This window comes from Ruditapes philippinarum, unplaced genomic scaffold (assembly GCF_026571515.1).
Source record: "Ruditapes philippinarum isolate M1 unplaced genomic scaffold, ASM2657151v2 ctg1201_1_1_1_1, whole genome shotgun sequence".
In the NCBI taxonomy this organism is placed as follows: domain Eukaryota; kingdom Metazoa; phylum Mollusca; class Bivalvia; order Venerida; family Veneridae; genus Ruditapes; species Ruditapes philippinarum.
This window is the reverse complement of record NW_026864982.1, coordinates 50,183-73,746: the sequence shown is the minus strand read 5'-3', so window position 1 is coordinate 73,746 and position 23,564 is coordinate 50,183. Positions and strand designations below refer to the sequence as shown.

At 32.3% G+C, this 23,564-nt stretch overlaps 1 protein-coding gene across 1 annotated transcript in view; it reads right to left on the bottom strand.

The window, feature by feature from the left end:
- LOC132727486 (protein TANC1-like) overlaps positions 1–22,831 on the bottom strand; it is a 58,751-nt gene extending 35,920 nt beyond the window's left edge. Inside the window, 2 exon segments of the mRNA XM_060713018.1 lie at positions 20,427–22,559; positions 22,683–22,831. Of these exon segments, the coding sequence (XP_060569001.1) occupies positions 20,427–22,539 (2,113 nt within the window). The 5' untranslated portion in view covers positions 22,540–22,559; positions 22,683–22,831.
- Positions 22,832–23,564: the final 733 nt, after the last annotated feature.

Sequence of the window (23,564 nt, the reverse complement as noted above, 5' to 3'; positions counted from 1 at the left end):
AGAAATAACACTTCTTCTTACATTCTAAAATTTTTAGTAAATTACAAGTATTTACAATACAGTCAAACCAGATATTAAACTGTTAAAACAACTGCACAAATTAAGACCACATCTTAGACATCCTGTCACTAAGGACCACAATAAGTTCAAACCTGCTTCCCGTAACAATATGAGAGAAATGTGGTTGTGACAGTGGTAGGGCTGGAAACCACAGCACCAACCACAACACTGGTTTACCACTTGGCCACCATTCACTGCAGGTTTTAAAGGTTAAAGATAAAATAACTTTTTGTTATAAACATCATTACATGTTACTATTACTTAATTGTGGCAATTATTACTATAACTTTATTGTGGCAATTGTTCTCTACTGTTGTCGAAAACAAGTATGTCCAACCACCTTTAATAATTAAATTCTTCATTAATAACATGCAGGTGTATATAAAATACATTCAATCCTCCTATAATTACATTTACATGATCTCATAATCATTTTAAGGCTATAATCTTGATCAGATTTCATTCATTCAAGGTTTCGAGAAGGACACCAGTTCATAATTTACTGAAAAAATTTATCGAAATTTATAAATTTATCTATCGTCCCATTGTGATCAATCTTGAATGTTTTAAGTCTTACTGCTGGGGGATCATTATTTATAAATGACCTTATAGATAGCACAATAGATTTTGTATACAGAATGAAATTAAGCGTAAAAATCCTCAACAATACATCTAGTGAAGCTGAAAAAATTATGAAATAAAAGCAAACAGTTTTTGAACAAATTAAGATTTCCACTGAAGACAGTAAATGAGCAAAAAACTAATAATAAAAGACAACATTTTTTCTTCCTTTTTCGTTTTTGTTATTTCATTTCTCAATGACCTATCGTTTTTAGGTGCATTGTTATTTTGACAATACCTTAGAAACTTCAGTGATTAACAATGCTTTATGTATGAAGGTAATGGGTGCATTGTAAATTAATCCAGTAGTCAATTTAGTCTCTGTATTTCACAAATTTTAATGAGATTAAAAAACAAGCTTATATAGTGTTCTGAGCGCTTTGAAGTAATTGAATTAAAGCAACCCTTCCCACTTTGAAATTTAAATCAATCCATAGCCATGTGTCCCTAATAAAGTCTAATATATAGATTGATTTAAACATAACTATAAATCAGACATGACCCTAAAACCATAAATTTATTGAAAATCTAAATGCATAATGACAGCAGTCATCCATTCTATTCACAATTAATAATGACTGCATGCAAAAACAATAATTAAAATATCAAGATTCCAATTGTCAGACTGCAAAGCTATTTTTAATAATAATTAATAATCAGTGTTTGATAATGAACTTGTTAATAGTATGACTCATGAAATTTCAATTGTTTATCGTCACTTTTTTATTAACTTCAGCACCTGAACCAATAATACCATGCTATTGTTTTTGTTTTTTGTTCAGTTCATTTATAAATACTGACCCTAATAAAGCAACACCATTTAATCAACAGAAAACCATTAAAAAAACACTGAAATTCACTCATTAATTTGTTTGGTATTTTTCCTCCCATATTTTAATCAATCAAAATATATCATTCAAATATTAAAAATAAAAAAAAATAAAATTAAAAATTTCAAACCTCTTGAACAATGAAAGCTATTGCTAAGGCTCCACATTTTTACATCTCTATAAGTTATTAAAATATCCTTCAATTTATAACAATACAATAATACTTGGTCAACAAAAGTCTTAATAAAGCACCAGAAAATACCGGGGCTATTTGCACCATTGCGACCACTATTGACTTTATTGAACACTATAGTATCAATATTTAGATAAAATCGGACTCCATCAGGGACAAATAGTTCTATAAATTAATGAGCTTATTATCTACCCAGATAAGGGAATATAAGATTTCCTGAGGTTGATAGGAGATCCCCGAGCCCCGGCAACAAAAGGTTTGGGAGACAATAGTATTGATAAAGATGTAAATACCATGATAATATAATTCCCTTAACTCCTTATTGTACTTAGTGGGCTTCAGTTTACTATTGGAATATCTTGGTCTTTTTTGTTTCATACAGTTATAACTTATATTATTGTGATGTATAGCCAGTGTAAATGCTTTCGAATCGCGTTGGAATGTGCAGAAACTGTTGTAAAATTATATTTTTTTGCTAGTTTTATTATATGCATCTATCTAATACAAGCATGTATTTATGGTGATAATGATGATGATAATAATGATTATAATGTTGATGAAAATGTTGATGACACTTAAGAACGTAATAAAACTCATGATGAGATTTTGAGTGATAAGTAAATAATGATCACTAAATCTCAATAATAATGTAAGTGATGATATTAATGATGACAATGACGATGATGAAAATGATGATTACTAGCTATGATAAATCATGATGAGAATGGTCATGATAAAGATGACAAAAATCAATTAACAATAATAATGTACCGTAAGTGATAAACTTAATTGTTTATGTCCTGATGACTGAATGATGAAGATCAAGTTGATGGATACAATTATGGCCATGAGATGACAAAATCAATTAACATTAATGTAAATGATGAAAGTAATGATAATAAAACCGATTAATGTCTGGATGATGAGGCTAATTTTGTTTATGATGTTGGCAGTTAAGATAAACTATTACAAAAATTATCAAGATCTTTTATTTATTTTTATATTTTGCACTGTTACAAATGCTTGATAAAGATATATTTGGAATATATTACTATAGTCTGTCCCACCAAATTTGAATATTCCATTTTTTATTTAATATAATAGTAAAATCATTTAAATTAATGTCATGCTAATCCTGACATCAATATCTCTAGGCATGTTTTTCATTTTTTCCATAAAGTCAGTAATATGGTCAAAATGTTAAAATTATATTTTTTCCCGTTGACTTACGTTGTAACCTGACGTGACGTCCATTTCAAAATGGCGGCGCCCATACAGACGTCATTTAGGGTTCGTCTCACAATTAGCGTGAAATGTACTCGGTAATTATAAACAATTGATTATTCTTATTTACTTACTGATCAATAGCTGAATGTTATCATTAAAATGAAAAATGAGAACAAAGTTGGTGTCGAAAAGGCAATTTTACTAGCAAACCATTATATAAAATAATCAATTTAAAATCATTTGAAGTGAAATATCAGTAACCGCTTTATAAATTATAACACACAAAGATTTATATAATTATATAATTACCATGATATACTGTCGTATTTTAAATATTCTTTTTAAGAGAAAAAGAGCAATATTATGAAGTGATTTGATTAGATAGCTTTTCAATCAAGCGTGTATGTTGAATACCGCAACGCGTCGTAATGGAACGGGAATACTCGCTAGAAGACTAAATCAAAGGGCTGCAAGCTCTGTGGTATTTTCTGATCTTTGCAATCTAAATCATACTGACTATCTGTATGTATTTTCCGATATAAGTTTATTTTTATATACTATAATTCATCTTACGCAGCGACTGCGTTAAGATTTTTTTTTCTATAACAGTTTGAGATTGATACATATGGAATTTTGCATGACTAGAGTTGCATCAAAAATCATTTTTTATGACAGCCACACTTTATCCTTGCATATCGTGGATACTTCCTTAAAAAAAAACACTTAAAAAAAAAAGTTGCCTTGACTAGGATTTGAACCTTAGGCCTCTCACACCCTAATCGAGCGCGATACGAGCGCGATACTCCTGCACCACGGTGAAGTAATACGTAATATGTAGCCTGAATAAAAACAAATACATTGTAATTCTAAATTGAGAATTTCCATTTCGTGTTTGTAATCCTTATCAATTTCAAGGTATTTTGTTCACGATAAACCTGTTTAACACTGATAAAAATAATTTAGCGAAAATCTTCTCGCCAAAACAGTCCGACATGTATATATTCCACTACTCGGCAGTCAGATTTATTTGTGCACTACGCCCTGGAGTATTCAGTAATCGACATAGCTAAAAATAGCATTTTCATTGATTAAAATTATATTCATCCGCGAAATTTGTGATTGTAACCTCATATTTCTATTGACTAATCTGAACTTTCAATGCACTGTAATTCGTTAAATGCCTACATTAAAAATCATTCTGTCTTTTAAATTGCTGGTTTTTAAGCAGTTTTGAGTGAGAACTACTTTGCGTTGTTAGGTCTGTTAGGAAATTTTGTGTTAGACCGTGGATGTTAGCTATGTATTTACTGATCTTGCGAAAATGGTTCTTCGCTAATGTTTAATTAACATAATGCTGTAGTTGTCTGAATACTGTCCATTAGTATGTATCACGTCTATTTAAAAATAATTAAATTAACCAGGTCCGATGGGATACAAAAATGTTACCCTTCTTATTTCGGGTGCGATGTTCGTGCGTTAAAACTGTTCGTAGGTTTTAACTTTCACAACAGAAACCTGACGTTACAAATCACAAACAAATATAACATAAGCATGCAAATCTGACAAGAAATATATAGAAAGGGGAACTGATTCACTATATGTTAAGTATTGTTTTGCACAGTGTCTACTTTAACTAGCTCATTTGCTAATGAGATAAGACTCGCGTGCGAGGAAAAATGTAAATTATAAGAATATAAAAATGCTTTCTACTTTGAGCAACCAAACGTTGGCCTATACACTTTAAGCTTGTAAATACAGATTAATTTTCCGTCTCATAATTTAACAAAATGTCCAGAAATACCGGCAGTGATTTGATATTATTAAGAATAAGATTGAATTGGAGCGTTTAATCAGGGACAATAAGTTGTTTTTTTGTAGACTCAAAGTGTTACACACTATGTTAATATGAAGGGGAGATCGAGTCAAAGAGAACACAGAGTGATGTCCTAAATAATTATAGCCTTCCTAAAATTTGAAAATATTCAGTGAAAAAACAATAGCTATATTTTTTCGCGGGAGAAAATAATACCGCATATGGTATATTTTGTAGCTAAAAGAGTAGTAGAACTCTTGAATAACGAGATAATTTGTAGGGAAATTATTTCTGAGAAATATATAAAATAGTTTAAAAACATAAAATCAAAACGAAGGTTATATGTGAATTAATGGAAGAGGTATTCTGTCATAGATTCATGCCATTAAGTGTGTTTAAAATTATTTAAAAGTTATCAAAAGTTTTATTGTTAATATATGAATTGAAGGTGTACTTTTAACAATTACTGCAAAATCTGTGTATACAAAAATTATTTTAAATGCCATCAAGACAAATTTATCTCGCTTAAAATTATCTTTATGAGGTTACATATGCCTAACCGCCCTCTGTCAATGCCGCAACTGGAATCATCCATAAAAAGCGCGAGGCATTTTTGTTACGTCATATATTTCGTAAATTGTTGGTGACGTAATAATGTTTTTTCGTCAGGAATCCATTTACATTGTGCTGTCGAACTAAAATTGATGGGCCGTTCTTGAATTATGGATTTGGAACATACTGGATTATGATGTGTTTCATTTACATATTTCATTTGCTAACCCAGATAACTGCACAAATGGAACAATGTTTTAATAATGAGACGGATTACCAGTTTAAAAAATCTCGATCATCAAAAGTGTAGGAGTCATGTCATTCAGGATTTTTGAAGTACAATTCAGGAGTTTCAAAGTAAAAAAATGGGTTCTACGGAACTGGATATAAACTGGCGATGAAGTGATCTTCAGAATGCGAATTTGTCGTGACGTTTATAAAGGTCTATTTCGAAACTCATAGGAATTCTATTCAGCTTAAAAGTAAGTGCAATTTCTAGATCTACCCCATGTGACTCGATGATCTTGTTCAAGTTGTTGCTTATTATTCATTTTGTAAAGTATTCTATCATGCATTGCAACGAAACTGTTACATCTTGTAGATCCAGCTTTGTAAAATAATCATGAAACGACCCCGAGAACATCATGTACATTTTAGAAACATGACACGTGCTTTCTCCCGTTCATCTTCAAATGAAGAGTACTTCGGCAATGGCTACGGAAAATAAACAACAGAGACTTGCCGTAGAGAAATGAAACTTTGCTTTTACAAGAAAATTAGACACTTTAGAGAAAAATCCTGAAAAATCTCGAGGGTGACTTTTTTTTAGTTTACAAAAAAGTTTTAATTTTTATTCAACGTGTTTTTATTAATTCATACCAGGCAAAAGTTCATTTCCATTTTTAATGGGACAGACTATAGTTATAGTCATAAAACTTTATTCAACTGAATTACATATCTCTTAATCTAATAGCCTCAATGTTTGTAAAGGAAAAATATATCGAATGCATATTCAAATATTGTAGCCTTTCTATTACATTGAAATTACTCTCATTTCCTTTGTTATTCTGTTTAATCACTTGACTATTTATTTACTTGTACCATTATTTATTCATAATATTTACTCTAATTTAGTTTATAGTATTGATTGATCAGTTAAAAATTGTAATAAACTACATGTACTTCAGTGCAGTACAAAATCAAGAACAGCAACTCTTGGTAGGAAATTCTGCTATTGCTGCCTGAATTACTTCCCTTTCATTATAAACACAATTTATCAAGAATGAAACTTACTGTACTTCAGCTGTACAGATAAAAAAAATCAGGAAAAAAAAGGAATTAACCTAAGATAAAGCATCTAATATATTCTACTTGAAAAAAGGAAATTCCCTCTGCAATTATACATCTTTTTTTATCTTGTTTCCAACAGGAAAACACTGATGTTTGAAATGAAACACCTGAATCCAAGCCAGTAAGCCTTCTTCCTTCCTTTCGGTTCTTATCTATATCAATTTTTCCTGTGTACAATCTTTGTCTTATAAAAGGATAATTGTAAAAGCTAATAAATGTCATGATAAAAAAAAGTGTTTCAAGTTTTCTCCCAGCAACAGCTGAATATAGGGCTGATAACTTGAATCCCTATAATCCCTGTATAACATCTGCTATTGCTTTTTATTAATCATGAAAATAACAAGAGCTGTCAGTAGGACAGTAACGCTCGACTATTCTTAGTGCTTGATATTAAAAAAAAAGCTTGATACAGTTACCTCCTCCTGTTTACAGGTTGGGGTCATGATGGTGAACAAGTGTGCAAAGTTTCAAAGCCATATGTCAATGGGCTTTGAAAATATTTGAACTATTACAAAAACTTTAACGTAAATTCTAAGTCGAAAAAGGGGCATAATTCTGTCAAAATGCTTGATAGAGCTACCTCCTCCTGTCTACAGGTTGGGGTCATGATGTTGAACAAGTGTGCAAAGTTTCAAAGCCATATGTCAATGGACTTTGAAAATATTTGAACTATTACAAAAACTTTAACGTAAATTCTAAGTCGAAAAAGGGGCATAATTCTGTCAAAAAGCTTGATAGAGTTACCTCCTCCTGTCTACAGGTTGGGGTCATGATGGTAAACAAGTGTGCAAAGTTTCAAAGCCATATGTCTATGGACTTTGAAAATATTTGAACTATTACAAAAACTTTAACGTAAATTCTAAGTCGAAAAAGGGGCATAATTCTGTCAAAATGCTTGATAGAGTTACCTTCTCCTGTCTACAGGTTGGGGTCATGATGGTAAACAAGTGTGCAAAGTTTCAAAGCCACATGTCAATGGACTTTGAAAATATTTGAACTATTACAAAAACTTTAACATAAGTGGTTACGCGGACGCCGATGCGGACGCCGACGCTCGGGTGACTGCAATAGCTCTACTTATTCTTATCGAATAGTCGAGCTAAAAAAGGAACTGGTCTTGACAATAGCTGAAAATAAGTTATACAGAATCAACAATTAATTGTTACCATGCAAAATTTGTAACAGACATGTTAGATTAATGTTATTTTGGGAAAGTTTACAATTAATGACCAGTGAGAAAATGTGACAGGGTTTAATAAAAAAAGGGTTTAAAATTTAAGCAATCATATAAAATTTAGCCCAGACACAGTTTCCCGGGGCATTAGCCCGGGCCAGTAAGATTGACCGGGAACTAAAATAATGGTACAGTGTTGTCCAGAGTTCTGTCAAGACTGTAACAGAAGTGCATACCACTGTACTGATGGCATTGGCAAGTCATCATTGTGACTTGAGTACTAAAAGGTTTCCATGGTAAATGATAATGATGAAAGTACCACTCTGTAATTATGCAAATGTAGGGATCAGATCATAAGAAATGTGTAAACCTTGACGCAAATGTGGACTGTACAGCTATCTCAGTACTGAGTAGCCTACCTACTGGTATGCTAAGTCAATCTCATTTGACCCTTTGAATATGTAAGGTGTCATAATAATGAAAATTTCTACGACAAGAAAGAATTATGATCAAACTTATATTTTCACCAAATTAAAGAGTAATTTAAGTGTTCTTAAATTATCATGTCCTCTTCTAATTAATTATTAAATTAAAACCGTAGCTGACTTTTCTCTATAGGCAGGCATAATTTGACTTTTTCAAGTTATGATCTGCAAAGAAATTTGCTGTAGTTATAATTCTGTGTAAAGAAAAGAAAGAAAAGAAACAACTTTTGAGAAAGGAGCTAAAACAAAAGAACGTTGTTGTCGGTCTGCAGACAGAAACATTAATCTAGTGTCTAATCATGCCAAACAACAACTTCCTTCATTACAGTCATAACAAATGCACATAATTACACAGCTGCTAGGAGAGCACCTTGAGGAAGACCCCAAGAAAACTTCTTAATGAAATTCTTGTTTTAAGCATTACAATAAAAATACAGAAGCGTGGGAGAATTTCTCCAGGCAAAAAATGATTCCACAGTATCACCAAAATCTTTAGACAGTATCAAGTCTCTACAAATCCCTTGGTATGAGATAGCAAATGCTTATATAATCCAGGGACCTTATCTTTTATACTGTGATGGGAATTCCATGTGTCTAGATTCATAAAGGTACAAAGGTCTCTTCATATATAATTGATAAAGAGAACACCACATAGCTGCATGTTCTTTAAGGTGTGTTCTTCTTATTTTTAAAGTTTTCTTTGTTACTATTTCTGGTTCTTGACATTTCACCATTGGAGATGTCTACGGGGTAAGACGTGATAGATTTCCAACATAAACTGATGTTTTATGTTGAATTTAAATGTTGAATTCTGCTTAAGCCAGTGCTAGGGGGCGTGGACGGTCTTTTAAACTTGACAGTACAGTCCATGAACAGGCTCAGTCAAACCGAGCTTGCAACATTTTCAATTTTGCCCTTTTGGGCTTTCTTTGGGGATTCTTATTTCTCTATTTAATCGCCACATCAGCGTTTTTGTTTCGTGTGGAGGCTGTAAAAAAGTCGCCCCGTACATTCAATCAGAGATGTTTATATTTCTATCCTTTAAAGATTTCAGCCACATTTTTGTTTTTTTGTGGTTTTTTTGGTTTTTGATTTTTGGGCATTTTTATTGGGGGTTCCAAATATTCCAAAATTGAATAATATTAAAACCCCTTATGTCCTGCTTTTTAACTTTTTCTTTTGAGTATTTTGTGAATCAGGTTCATCCCTCTACCCCCCTTTCAAAATTCCCTTTTTTGTTTTTCCCCATTTTTTTTGTTTGGGGAAAAACGTTTTTATTACTTGGGGACCTTTCACTGCTTTTCAGGGAATCACAAATTCAATTAAAGGGTTTCCCTGATAACCGCCTATAAACACATCTGTGGATGTTTTAAAAATTTAAAAATTTTACCAATTCTTTTTAAATGTTGAATTCTGCTTAAGCCGGGCTAGGGGGGTGGAGGTTGTTTGCCTTGACATACCTCCATAAAACAGGTTTTTAACATTTTTTGCTGTTTTGGGCTTTCTTTGGGGATTCTTATTTCTCTATTTGATGGAAATGGTGCGAATTAAAATATTTTTTTTTTGCATACTAGGTAGGATGCAAGTGTTCAATAATTACAGATTGCTTTCAACAGCAAAGTTATAAATACCTATTTAATATATCCAAGTGCACCAAAAAGGACAAGACTAAAGATAAGGCATAACATTGCTCTGATTAATCCATTCCTTTGCTAATTTTGTTTTAAAATTATGGAGCATAAAATAAGCCAAATTTCAATAACACATTTTAATATGTAAGAAAACTTTAGTGTGCTAATGACGACAGCATCTATTTTGACAATGACAATCTTCCTCGATTCACCTGGTATTGTTTCAGCTTCTGTTCATATGTTATTGTCAATGAAGGTATTTTTTTTCTTTTGATGTAATGGATAAGCATTTATTTTAGTAGTTAAAGAGTTTCCCCCATCCTATAACAACCAGTGGTCCACAACAACCATTAAATCAGTTAAGGATAAACCTGTCTCCTAAGAACTAATGTCCCACTTAAAACTTCAATTTAACAATCTACTTAATTAATGCATTGGTATCGGGTATTTAATTATCAAGCTCAGTGTCTGTAGAAGTAGGCTGCATTTTTTGGAAAACAATTTGTTATTACAAATTACAAAAAATCATTACTGCAACTTTCCCCAATAAAATTGTTTTCATGGAATTTCCCAAAATTTTCAATTGTTCAGACAGCTTTAAATTAATGTAAATATTTAATCAGATTCGGGGGCCGATTCGTAACACCTTGCGATCAATTTTTTTGCGATTATTAATTTATGTAAAATAGCAAAAATTTAACTCCCTGTTTGTCTTTAGTAAATTTTCCCCACAAACCCATTTTTAACCTAAAAAATGTTCTATAAAATTTTAGAAATTTTTTCCCCCTAAAAACATTGTTTATCCTACTCTGATTATTGAACTTGCCCTGTCTTAACTTAATAAGCTTGAAAATACTTAAATGGAGCAAGCAACACTGTAGGCCTTGTCTAATAACATTGTAACATAGACTGACCCAACTATAAACTAAAAGAAATGTCACTGAGATCAAATATAATACATTGTGGAACAAGTTATTTTATGATGAACCTATTCTCAATTATGTGAAGCTATAATAGTTTTAACTCCAGGACACTTAAACCATCAGGCCACAGATCTACATAAATTACTAGTAATATTTGGTGGAGGACTTCTATCATTACTTTTAAGTAATATTTGGTGGCGGAATTCTATCAAAATTGTTCCTTTCTTACGGGTTTTCTTTTATCACAGTAAAATAAGAATTTTTAAACAAACCTTGTGTTTTTATATCCATGTTTATTTATATTTATAATATAGACAGATCAAGTTGATGGGAATAATAACACTTGATAGAATTGTTTTATAACATCAGATATTTCTTCTTCCTACAAAGACCTTTTGACAGATTGTAGGAGTAGATAAAGCTGTTATTGCACATGTGGGTGGTTGATAAAACTCATATCAACCAACAAATTAACAAATAAAAGGCTTACAAGAGAAGAGTTAAGTTTGTAAAATAACATTTCCTTTAAATATATACGCATGTGTTTTTTTTTTACTTTTTAAAATAATGAAATGAAAGTTATTGCCCTTTCCTGGGGTTTTTTTTAAAATTAAAATGGATTGTTTAAATATTTCAAAGAGGTTTTTTTTAATTTAAAAAAGGTCATCTTTGGATATAATATTATCACATCCAATGGAGAGCGTTTTCTAAGTTTTGAGGTGGCCCAAAATGCATTTTAACAACCCTCTTGGCACCTCAGTGTCGAGATCTCATCGGTTAGACCATTATATAGCATTGTTAGTGGATGAGACAGGAATCGAACCTGAATACCCAGGATTACTAGCCTGTGGCATTAATTGCCACTAGACCATTGGATCTGCTCCATTATTACACACTGAAACTGTAAGGATCGTACATTTATATTATTTCAGGCGTGAGTCAGAATGGTTGATCACTTGAGTATATAATTATAATAATCACTGATTAATAACTTCAGCAACACATTTGTGTCAAATTCACTCATTATAGAGAGGAAAAAATTAAACTTAAAAAGAAAAACAATCTTTTTTACATTCATGATATTTAATATAAATGATATCTAACATCAAATGATATAGATTTTACACCAAAAAGCTTTTAGTAACACAGGTCAATGGAACAGCACATTTTTTTGTTTTTTTTTTTCATTTTTATAAAAAAAATTGTCGCAACATTTAAACTACATGCAAATTGCATCTCTGAGTACCTGTACACTTACAGCTAATTAAGCAAAGAGGCTGAGGCAATGTAAATTGAATGTAACTTTAAATAAGTACATTCGAGTAAGAATATATAAATATCTTAAATAAAGAGTAATGACGTAAAACAGTTTAATTGTAATCATGCTTTATAATAATTAAACATCAAATGCAAAAGAATGTAAAAGTGAAATTTTACTTAATTTATTGCACATAAATAAATCTCACTGCCATAATATAGATTTGCCATGCTTTCAAGCAAATTTCTTATTCATCTTTTAAATTGTGAATACAATTTTTTTTGTTTTTTTGGAGCATTTCAAATCCAAGTTCATGCACTGAGTTGCTCACAACTGGTTGCCTTTCAAATCTAAGAGGTAGCTTCAGGAAACATGATTTATTTCATTCATAAAAATCTTATTATACAATTTGCTTTTTTTCATTTATAGAAAGGATAGGCTTTTTGTGGTTTTTGGTGATATTCCAAGACCATGAAAGCTGTTGAGTTTCATGTCACCTGTGATGAACATGTCATTATCTTTATGATACTTCATAAATTATGTTTTAACTTTAGGTTGGAAACCAAGGAGGCCAGGCTCTTTAAACCTTGAGCCTGTTTTAATAATGTACTGTATAATACAATAACTAAAGACATGGCAGATGACCAATTGCTGTACCCTGTTAAAGTTTTCAAACCTATGGAAGTGAAACAATTGAAATTATATACTGGATAAACATAGTTATAAACCTGCAGAATCCAAAAATTTTATCTATAAATTATCTTAATTATTCTTGCTTGAAAGTTATGTTCATCCTACACAATATAAGTACTGGAGTTAACTTTAAGATAGTCCTGGGTTGAGTTTGGAGTTTTTGACAGGTCCCAAGCTGTAAATATTGGGAAGGAAATCCACTGTCTTAGAAACAAAGCCATCAAGTCTAATAAACTAATATCTCTTTAATTAACATACTTTATTCTTAAAAGTATTTTACGTTTTCTTTCAAAAATATTTATGCCTGCGATTTTTCAATGATAAAACTAGGACAGTAATCTGCATAAATTTTCAATTACTCAAGTCCTTCGCTTTTATAGAATCAATATTGGGATCAATTTCAACAATTTAAGAGGGGGTTTAAAATTCAACTAAAACACTTTTATCAAATATAAACTTGAGCTTTTCAATCCATCAATCCATTAAAGCTCTTAAATTTAACTGGGTTCAAAGTGAAGATTTTTTTTTATATTCCAAAGAATCCATATAAATGCAGATCAGATGTAATCTAAGTATGGCTTCCCCTGACATGATTTTAGTATAGAACAGTACTTATCCTTGATGTTACAACTTATATTCATCAGCACTTTCGAAGTCAAGAAATATTGGACCCTGTTAGGCGCCAAATGTCACAGGGTGAGAAAAATGTGCAGCCTGACCAGGGGACTCGAACCGGATCCTCGGAATTACAGTTCCGTGGCTCTACGACTGACTTACTCAGTCATTTTTCCCCCCTTAATAGTGAACAGTTCGGAAAACCCGTGGGCATTACATGAGATGAGGAAACACTGTAGTGACCCAAGCAAGGATTGAACCAATGACACTTTGGTAGTCAGGCAGACCTACTGGTGACCCACTAGGCCAAAGACCAAAGTTTTGAACATAAATTTAAAATTTAATTTGTAGAGTGTTCTGTGTCAGAGGGATAGCTTATTTGACATATTTGAGAAATGTGACTTCAGTTATAATCAAGCAATTTTCAATATGCATGACTCCACACAGTTACATGCGTAACTGAAGGACATGGCAAATGAAAAATATAGACACAATCTGGCACAACAATGCTCACAATCGTGAACCCCTTGTCCATCATACATATGCTCTACCAAATGTTGCTGTTTTTTTAATATCAAACATGCTAAAAACAAGAAAGGTGCTCTTAGGTCTAGTTACACAGAAAGTGCAAAAGAATATCGAAGAATTGTGAATGCAAACCTCATTTCTTCAAATGTTTAACCACATTTACATGATGTTTTGGAAAATAGGTTTAATGCCTATTCCTGATGAAAAATAGACAGATTTTGTGGTAACTCGAGTTCTCATTTATATAATACACATCAGTGCAAAAAAATTCATTTTATTGCAGCAAAAATTATTAAGAAATGCACGACATGCCCTATCAATCACTTGAATTATCCATTATTTTGTACTTAATTTGAAAATTCAATGAATTTTGTACACCTACTTGTAAAATTGTGCAACGTCCGGTATTTACCTGCAAAAACTGCACAAATATTTCCCTAGATGCATTCAAAAGCTTACCTCACAGTTGAAATTAATCCATTTATTTACCTGTACATAAGTAAAAACATGGTACATAAAGTCGTTAAAGAAGGTATGCTTTGATATGAGGCACAGTCCGATGATCCTTTGACAGTTTTAACGACATTTTGCCCCAGGAATAAAAACAATGACAGTTTTGTTTTAATAGAGATAATTTACTCATCATGCAAATTAACACTATGTACTTTTGTATTCGAGATTATTTTCATAATAATTTGCATTTGAGATTATTTTTTTAAAGACATTATTGTTTCTAAAAAAATCATTGAAATTTTACGTTTTATGGTAAAAAATTGCTTATGGACTTTATTTTCAAGTTTGCCTTAGGTTTTTTGTCGAAAAAAATTTTAAATTGGGGAAAAAAAGGTGCAAAGATTGCCAAAAAACTATCCAAATCTGCAAAAAAATAAAAGCCCCTGGTCCGAAGTATGAAAAAAAATTTGGGACATCTACCCGGACTTTTTTCTATAGAAAATAATATCTACCCCAAAAATGGTAAAAAAATTTTTTTAAAAAATGTTTTTAGACTGGTCTTAAATTTTTTTTCCGAAAATAATTTTTTTTCCCTCGAAAAATACTGTACAACATATTATATAAAAATTTTAACGAGCCGGTTTATTTTAAAAAAGCAGGGTTTTATATAAACGGGAAGTTACTGAAACAATTTGTAAAAATCATTTTTTGACACATTTATAAAACTGATCGTTTTTTTTGCAGGAATTAGTTATAAAAAATCATTCCCCTGCAACCGAAATTGCCCCGAAAACCCATTTTATGTATCATATTTTTCAAAGGGGGAAAAAAGTCCCCAAGATTTTTTTGGGAAATATAAATGAAATTTTAAGGAGAATTTTTCCAAATTTTTTGGGTCGACCCTAAAAGTTTACAAGATTTTTAAAACCCGGGTTTTAATGCATTTATTTAAAAAGCAAAATCATTTTTTAGGTGAACTGCAAAAAAAAAATTTTTATTCGTTCATTTTTTTTTAAACAGCCCTTGAAACGAGTGACTAAATTTAGAAATCTGTTGAGGAAGTAGTAAAAAGTAATAAATTTATTCTTTTTAAATCTAGTTCACTTTAATATTTTATTTTAAATTTATTTTACTAAGACATATCAGTACCATATATAAATAAAGATTAAAAAATGTAAACACAGCCCCTTTCAAAATATGCGTCTAAATCTTTGCGAATTTAGCGAACTGGATCCAAAAACGGACCTGATCCCTATTTCCATATTATATAATCTCCATCATGGTTGTAAAGCCGCAGTAACAGTATCAAGAGAAAATTAAAGGGGACAGTCTTACAATTTACTTACTTATTATGCTCGACATCATGAGCATGCTGAGTTTTAGGTCTTCACAAGAGGAGGTAATGCTGACTATACAAACAGGAAGTGGGAAAACATGCTGGGTATATAAGCTCTCCTATTTAGGAGGAGAAAAGTGGTAAAGAAGAGTTTTGTCCTTTTAATGGCCAGTAACGCACTTGTAAAAATATGTTTATACTTTTATATTGTAGCATGTATAATTATATGATGTAATTGTTCAAAATGATACCAGGATGACTGAATAAGAATTGATTCGCCTTTAACACAATTATTGCTGAACAAGTGGACCAAAATTCCTGGCCCTTAATTTGGGGCTTAGGTTAAAGTAAAAACTTAATGTGCCAAGACGTTTACAGAACAGAAATGTTCATCCATCCACATTTAGGTAAATTTCTCTTTTATAGAAAAATTGTCTAAAGAATTGAAAACTTTCACAGCCTTATTGAAGTATCACCGTTAATTTTAATTCAAACCACCTGCATATAAATGTCATGACTTTCACTTTAACCCTTGTAAATCAAATTTTTTTTTACACTGCTTTCCATTGCATTAACTTCTTAATGGGAATGAAATCATGAAATGAAAATGCTCATGATTTTTAAGGTGACAGCATTAATTAACATGTTCAATGCAAGATTAAATGACATCCGTGAAAACCATCTTTTATTTCATGTCTGCACCATCTTGAACCCTATTTTAAAATCTATTTCTCCTTCCCCCAGCAACCTGATGATTTAATTACGTATAAAAAAATAAAAAATTAACTAGTCCGTTATAAGAAAAAAAGATATAATTTGCTGACTCAAAATCTAACTCTCAAGAGGGAGGCCATTGTTACAACGTTCAATGTACTAGGTGATCTTTGGCCAACCATGTAATCAACACCTTCTGAAATGAATACTTCATAGCATTCAAAATGGTGGTCGTATTGAACAATCTTTTCAATATGTGCAGTGGCCTGGTCACCACCGGGGTTTGATCCCGGCTTGTGTTGACTTCAGATGTGTAATTAACACAGTCGGATGCCAATTGATTTTCATTGATAACCTTATTTAAGACCAAACAGTTAAAATTAATTCTTAACTAAAAACCACCACAAAATGTTCTACCAAGCATAGTGGTTTAGTATATGCTGCTGTTTGCTGCAAATATATGAGCCGCGTCACAACAAAACCAACGTAATGCGTTTGCCACCAGCATGGATCCAGACCTGGGCCTGCGCATCCCCGCAGTCTGATCAGGATCCATGCTGTTCGCTATCAGTTTCTCTATTTGTAATAAAGTTTGTAAGCGAACAGCAATTGGATCCTGATCAGACTGCACGAATGCGCAGGCTGGTCTGGATCCATTCTGGTCGCAAATGCATTTCGTTGGTTTTGTCATGCCGCGGCTCATATGTATTTTTCAACATGGAAGATTATTAAAGATTTATGCAACAGCTGCTTGTAGAGCATGAAATCTGAGCCAATGATATAATCAGAATCAGCTATGATGTCTAAAACAAATACAAAGATTAACCACTGAACAAAATTTATATACATGTATGTCTAGATAACAAATAGTAACTTACAGAATATAATATATTTGGGTAGGAATCATATTGTAAAATAGAGAAAAACAGAGCAGACCCTTTAGAATGCTCCTAACAGCAAAATCGAAAATGTTGCAGTCTCATTTTGATTAAGCTTCTTCATGGACGGTACTGTTTAAAGGTAAGCTCTCATTCACGTCCCATAGCACTGACTTAACAGAATTCAATATTTATATGCACAAAAAGGGGGAATTTTGAATTTAAAAACATCTGCAGATATGTTCATACAGTGGCTACAATCATTGAACCTTCAATGTCATAAGGGTCCCCAAGTAAAAGCCCACATTATTAGTTGAGGATAAACAACCATCTATCCAACCAGGTCTCCTGACTCTCAGAACAGTTGTTTGATTGGTTGATTCAGAAAAGATATCTAAAACTGACCAATAGTACCTTTCCATCATAAGACTTTCATTGTATATATAGACAATTGAGTGGCATCAGACATTCCCTCAGTGGTTAAGGGTGTCACCTTTTTTTAATCACAACCCAACTGCTTATTATCAGAGAATGATTCTGTATGGTAATCAGTGCTAACTCATTAGCAACTTTAACCAACAATGGTTTAAAACTGACAGTGGTAAGAAAAATTAAAACGCAATTTAGGAAAGGTTAAATATGCAGCAATCATTTAACAATTAGTCACTCTTTGAAGAGGACATATTTCAGATTTTCTAAAACGTTTCAGTGAGATTAAACAAACAATTAGTAGGTAGAAAATAAATATGTAAAGAAGTACCTTGCTATTACATACGTAGGGGATATAAAGGTATCAGACATCAAGTCTATGGGAATTCCAAATGGCCGTATTATGTTTTTGCAAATTTCGCAATTTACTAAATGCTTCTTAAACATAGGTCTTATACTTATGCTGTTGAAATGTCCGTCAGATTTTAAAGATTATATTCTAATAAAGTCTTTTCACAGACACACTGTCTTTGATGGTCATAAAAACATTGTTTGTTTTATTGTAACTGTCGGGTCAAGATAACATCAGGAAAGGGGGGCATTAATTGATCGGACAATTAAAAATCAACAGCAAATTCGGCACTTTACAGTATTAGGAACCTTTCATTTCAGACAATAGGATAGGCTAAGTAAAAGTAAAGATTATACTTATGTAAGCCTTTTTAAAAAAGCATTTTACATATCCCAAAATCAGACATGATGACCATAAAATAAAAATGTCTTATTGCAATATATTTTTATTGTATTGTATGGCAGAATTATTCTATTCAGAATTGGTAACCAGTTGTGATAAGTATGTAATATTTGATTTTGTAATATCTATTATTGTCAAAATATTTCTTAATACTTTTTAACAATTGAAAAGCTTGATTAAATCAGGTAGCACAGGCATACCAAGACCTTGCAAACCCTTTGTGCATCATGAAAAAAAAATGTATCATGAAAAATACATCTTGTAGAATTAAAGGACTCCGGTTAATTCTTATATCTGTTAAAATAAGTCTACTTTAAGTTAATAATTTGATAAAGAAACTTAATAAGAAATGAGTACATCTAACAGGGGCTTTGAGCAAATGAGTACGTCTAGGTGGGCCTTTACACATATGAGTAGTTCTAGCAGGGCCTTTAAACAAATTAGAAGATCTATGAGGGCCTTTAAACAAATGAGAAGGTCTATGAGGGCCTTTAAGCAAATAAGTAGGTCTAGGTGGACCTTTAAGCAAATGAGTAGGTCCAGGTGGACCTTTAAGCAAATGAGTAGTTCTAGGTGGGCCTTTAAACAAATGAGTAGGTCTAGTAATCTATGTAAATCATCACCACTCATGATATGCCTGGTATGTAAATTTGACACATAAAAAGTTAAACTTAGCGCTCATTTTAGGTATGATGCAATTTTATACATTTTTGTCTCCTATCACCTTAAAAAATCTTCACATCCATTTAATGAACATTTAATTGTTCTATGAAACTGTGCCTGAAACTTTTGGAAAAATTCAATCTGATCTGGTAAAAATCCCCGTCCTATATCATAATTCACTACCTGTTTTTATATGAAAGTACCTGACATTTATTCATACATGTTTTCATGTAAAACCATATCTTCAATCTATCTATCTTATATATTAACTTCAAAGGCCTTTTGTGGTTAGCAAATAATCCTGAGGATATGTCCTTGAGTTGAAATACTAATCGCACAAATATGGCAAATATGTTGTAAAAATACTTATCTATAAATGCAGATAATAGATATATTTATAGGCATGAGAAAAAATAATACAGTGGCATGAAAGAATACAAATTAACTGAAATATGCCGTTTTTTTTCATGCAGAGCCAGCCTACCATTACATGTAAATGTTCCTCGATGTAAAAACTGTTAATGCACTTTATTCCACGCTAAAAGAAAGACAGCTTTGTGCGCTGGGTAGAATTCAGATCATGAATTCCCCTTGTCGCAAGTTATTCATGAAAACCATTGATGAAGTTTTTACTTGAAGTTACAAACAAAGACATGGTTTGTTTGAAAAGTATTTGTTTACAAATGAAATAAATATTTTGCACAATAAGCAATTTGCAAGGCAAAGAAAAGCTGGCCTGTGAATACGATTACACTGTGAGTGTTATGCAATTAAGATGTGAAATATGATTTCAAGATTTTAACAGCCTAGAAATATTTTTCGAAGCACCCAGCAATGAAAAGAAAATCTGCAAACTGGAGTTTAATATCCATCAACTGAAATAGGGTGACAGTAAAGTTTAGAAAAGTGAATTTCTGTACATTAATTATATAGTACAGAAAGTTAAAAATTTCAAGAAGTCGTGTAAAAATTGTTTAAATATTTTGATACTGTTTCCTTAATACATCCATTTATATTCCATCATAACACTGGCATTTCTTTTTATTACTGTTTGAATGTAAAAAGTAATGTTGCAAAAAAAGAGGGAATGCACTGTCCTCTCATCAAAGTTTTTCAGAAACAAACTTTACGATAAAGTACAAAGAAAAACAGGGTATATCGAGAAAACAGGGTATATCTGTTTCTAAAAACTATGCACCATATACTTTGAAACTAGTCTAAACACAGAAGAATTTGTGAAGTATACCTTTGGAGAAGTTCAAATTTTCCGGTTCAGGTTCGGGCCCATCATCCTCTATAATAGAGATGAACCGCTGCGGTTGTGTGGCGAGATCTACCGGAAGTTCGGCTAGTGACATTTCACTATAACTCCATAAATTATTCACAGATGGGTTAGTTACACTATTTATATGTTGTTCAGATTCGTACACACTTTTACGAGACAACGATGACCAGCTTTGACTCCGGCTTCTAAATCCGGAATCACCACCGGTTGAAACCGGTGTACTATCGTATGACTTAGACTGTGCATGTATAATTTTTATTTCAGTCTGGACTGGTTCCTCAATTTTTGGTTTTGTTAATTGTTCTTGGATCATCTGTTCCACATATTGTTGTTGTTTTTGTTTTGATGATAAAATAGAGAAGCTGCTGCTCCTTTCCCGTAGAGATAAATCAAACACTCCGCTACCGGGTCTTTTCTTCTTCTTCTGCAATTTGTTGTGAAGTTTTTCATAATCAGTTGAGTTGGTCCCAACACCTTGATGGTCTAATAAAAACTTTTGCATAGATTTTGTCATATTTGCAGCTTGGAGCTGACTTTTATCTAAGTTTTGTAGCAAGGAACTGCTTGCAGAGCTTGGCATCTCCTGTTGAAAGATCTTCTCTGGAGTTAAATTGTTTCCTATCAAGGGACTTGAACTTCTTCCTGTGGTATCAATGGAAGTTTTTATTCCAAATGCAGGACTTGCACTCCGTCCTGTTCTTTCTGGGGAAAAGTTAGAACCCAAAGAAGGGCTGGAACTCCTGTATGATTTATCAGGGGAAAAGTTGTGTCCAAGTGCGGGACTTGAACTTCTATTTGAGATCGGAGAGTGTGAACGACCTTGACTTATTGCACCAGGTGACATAGAACGAGTAGTTTCAAGGATGTTTGGTGAAGACGCTCTTTTTTGCGGCGTAACAATTGGTGAAGACGAGTCGTCTGCCTTTTCCGGTGTATCCCCATCTTTCAATGCCCTAGCAACGAGCATTCTCCGTGCTGAAATTACATCTGGACCAACATTGTCTGTTGAATTACTTTTTTGACTAGATTTCTTAGGATCAATGGCATACTGTGATGCCAAGTTACGACGAATTTCAGCACTAGTAGCTCCCATTGCAACATGCTTTCGATCATAGCGACCAAGATCAATTGCCGATGCAGAATTGGTTCTTGGTCGTGAAAACATATCCTCACTGTCCTGATTATCACCTGAAAACTGCGATGTTATACTGCGACACAATTCACCCACTTTACTACTCCCTTCAAAAGAAAGTAACTCCCCAACTTTACATCTCTCCTCATAGTCCCAATCATTAGAGCTTAAACTATGCATAGATTTTGATCTATTTGATAATAATCCAAGACTAGCATTTGAAAGAGACAAATCACGGTTTAAAGTTGCCATTCCTCGCCTTTTAGCCAAATCCTCCAACTGATCTGAAAATAATTCCCGAGAAACATTCCTCATCTGAGATACAGACAGTCTTGGAGATTCCGAATAATCTTCAATCAACTTGGGCTTATCAGATATCTGCTTGTTTTTCAAATTCTTTAAATTCGAACTTTTTATTAACGTATCATCTTCATTATAGGTAAACCCTGATGTTCCGAGACTGGTTTTTGAAATTGTACTTTCTCGGCTTTCCATATATTCTTTTGATGGAGTTGATGTTTTTGAACTTAGTTCTTTGGATGGCGTTAAATGTTTAGTTGGAGAATTTTGTCTGTAGTGAAAAGGACGACCACCAGGGGCCGATCGAGACAATTCAGCCATACTTTTCTCTTTTTTATTTTTACTACTCTTTTCATTACTGGGTATTTCCACTCCAGATTTTGTAAGAGTAGCAATAGGGATGTCTGGTCCACGTTTTATCACATGTCCATTCTGACCACTTTTTAATGCACCATTCTGACTCCCTCTTCCACTTCCTTTTCTCTGAGGCCGCGTCGACTCTCCAAACGAGCTACTTCTATCCCGAGGGGGGCTCTTACTAGCCTTGCGAAACCTTGAGGCCAACCCATTGAATGATCGGCTCCTCCCTCTAGACTCACTGGAAAAGTGCGGATCTTTCGAGCTTGATGATTTATTACCCATTATTATACATCACAATCAATCTGAAAGTAGACAAAATAAAACAAGAATTTAATCAGAGAAATATCTTCTAAAATTCTATTCCAACAAACAACAGTCACTATATTCAATCATTAAAGTAAAAAACAAAATATCCTGTCAGTAACCTGTCTTTAAATATGTGATTTAATCTTCGCTAAATATTTTATTCTGTGAACAAACTAAAACACATTCTCGTTATGAACATCTTTAAGTGAATGAGCCAGCTAAAAGTCTTCCCTATAAATGACAATAAGGAAAGTGTCATAAAAGGTCACTCTTTTGTAATATGAACATATTAAAACTTAAGATACATTAGATACAAAGGAAGAAGAATAGAATGATGTTTAGTATGAAAAAAACAATATCCATCTAGGAAGAGAAATTCCAAATAAGGAAAACCAATATACATGTTTAAACAAAGTATCAGATGGTTAAGTGAGTGAAAAACAAAAACACAAGCATCAGTTCAGAACAGAATCCTGAATCATCTTGCAGTAAATACCGATATATCTTATATCCAAAAACACAATCTACGACAATGCCACAAATACCCCTTTATCCTGCATAAAAAATTTTCATGTTCAAAATCCAAAAACATATTGACTAAATCAGAAAAGACCTAATCTTTAATCATCTCCTATTCATATTATATTCCACTTCAAAATGACACTCTTTTAATGATGTCATATTATGACATCACATGATGTTATATGACATCACAATTCCTAAAAGCGCACGTAAAAGGTTAAGGGTAAAACTGTTGTATATCCTATTGTATCACTGGGAAATTTACATCAGTTTAGCTCTAAATCTGCTATTTGTTTATAATTTGCACCTTTATGTGCTACTTTAAAAGTTATAAAGATGTAAAAATTTGAATAGATCATTAACCTATGGCTAATTTTCATATCCAATTTAACAATTCTTGCAATTACGGGTCTAGACAGGTCCTTAAAAAATCTTTTTTTTATAGCACATTAAAACAACAATTAAACACATACAATTAC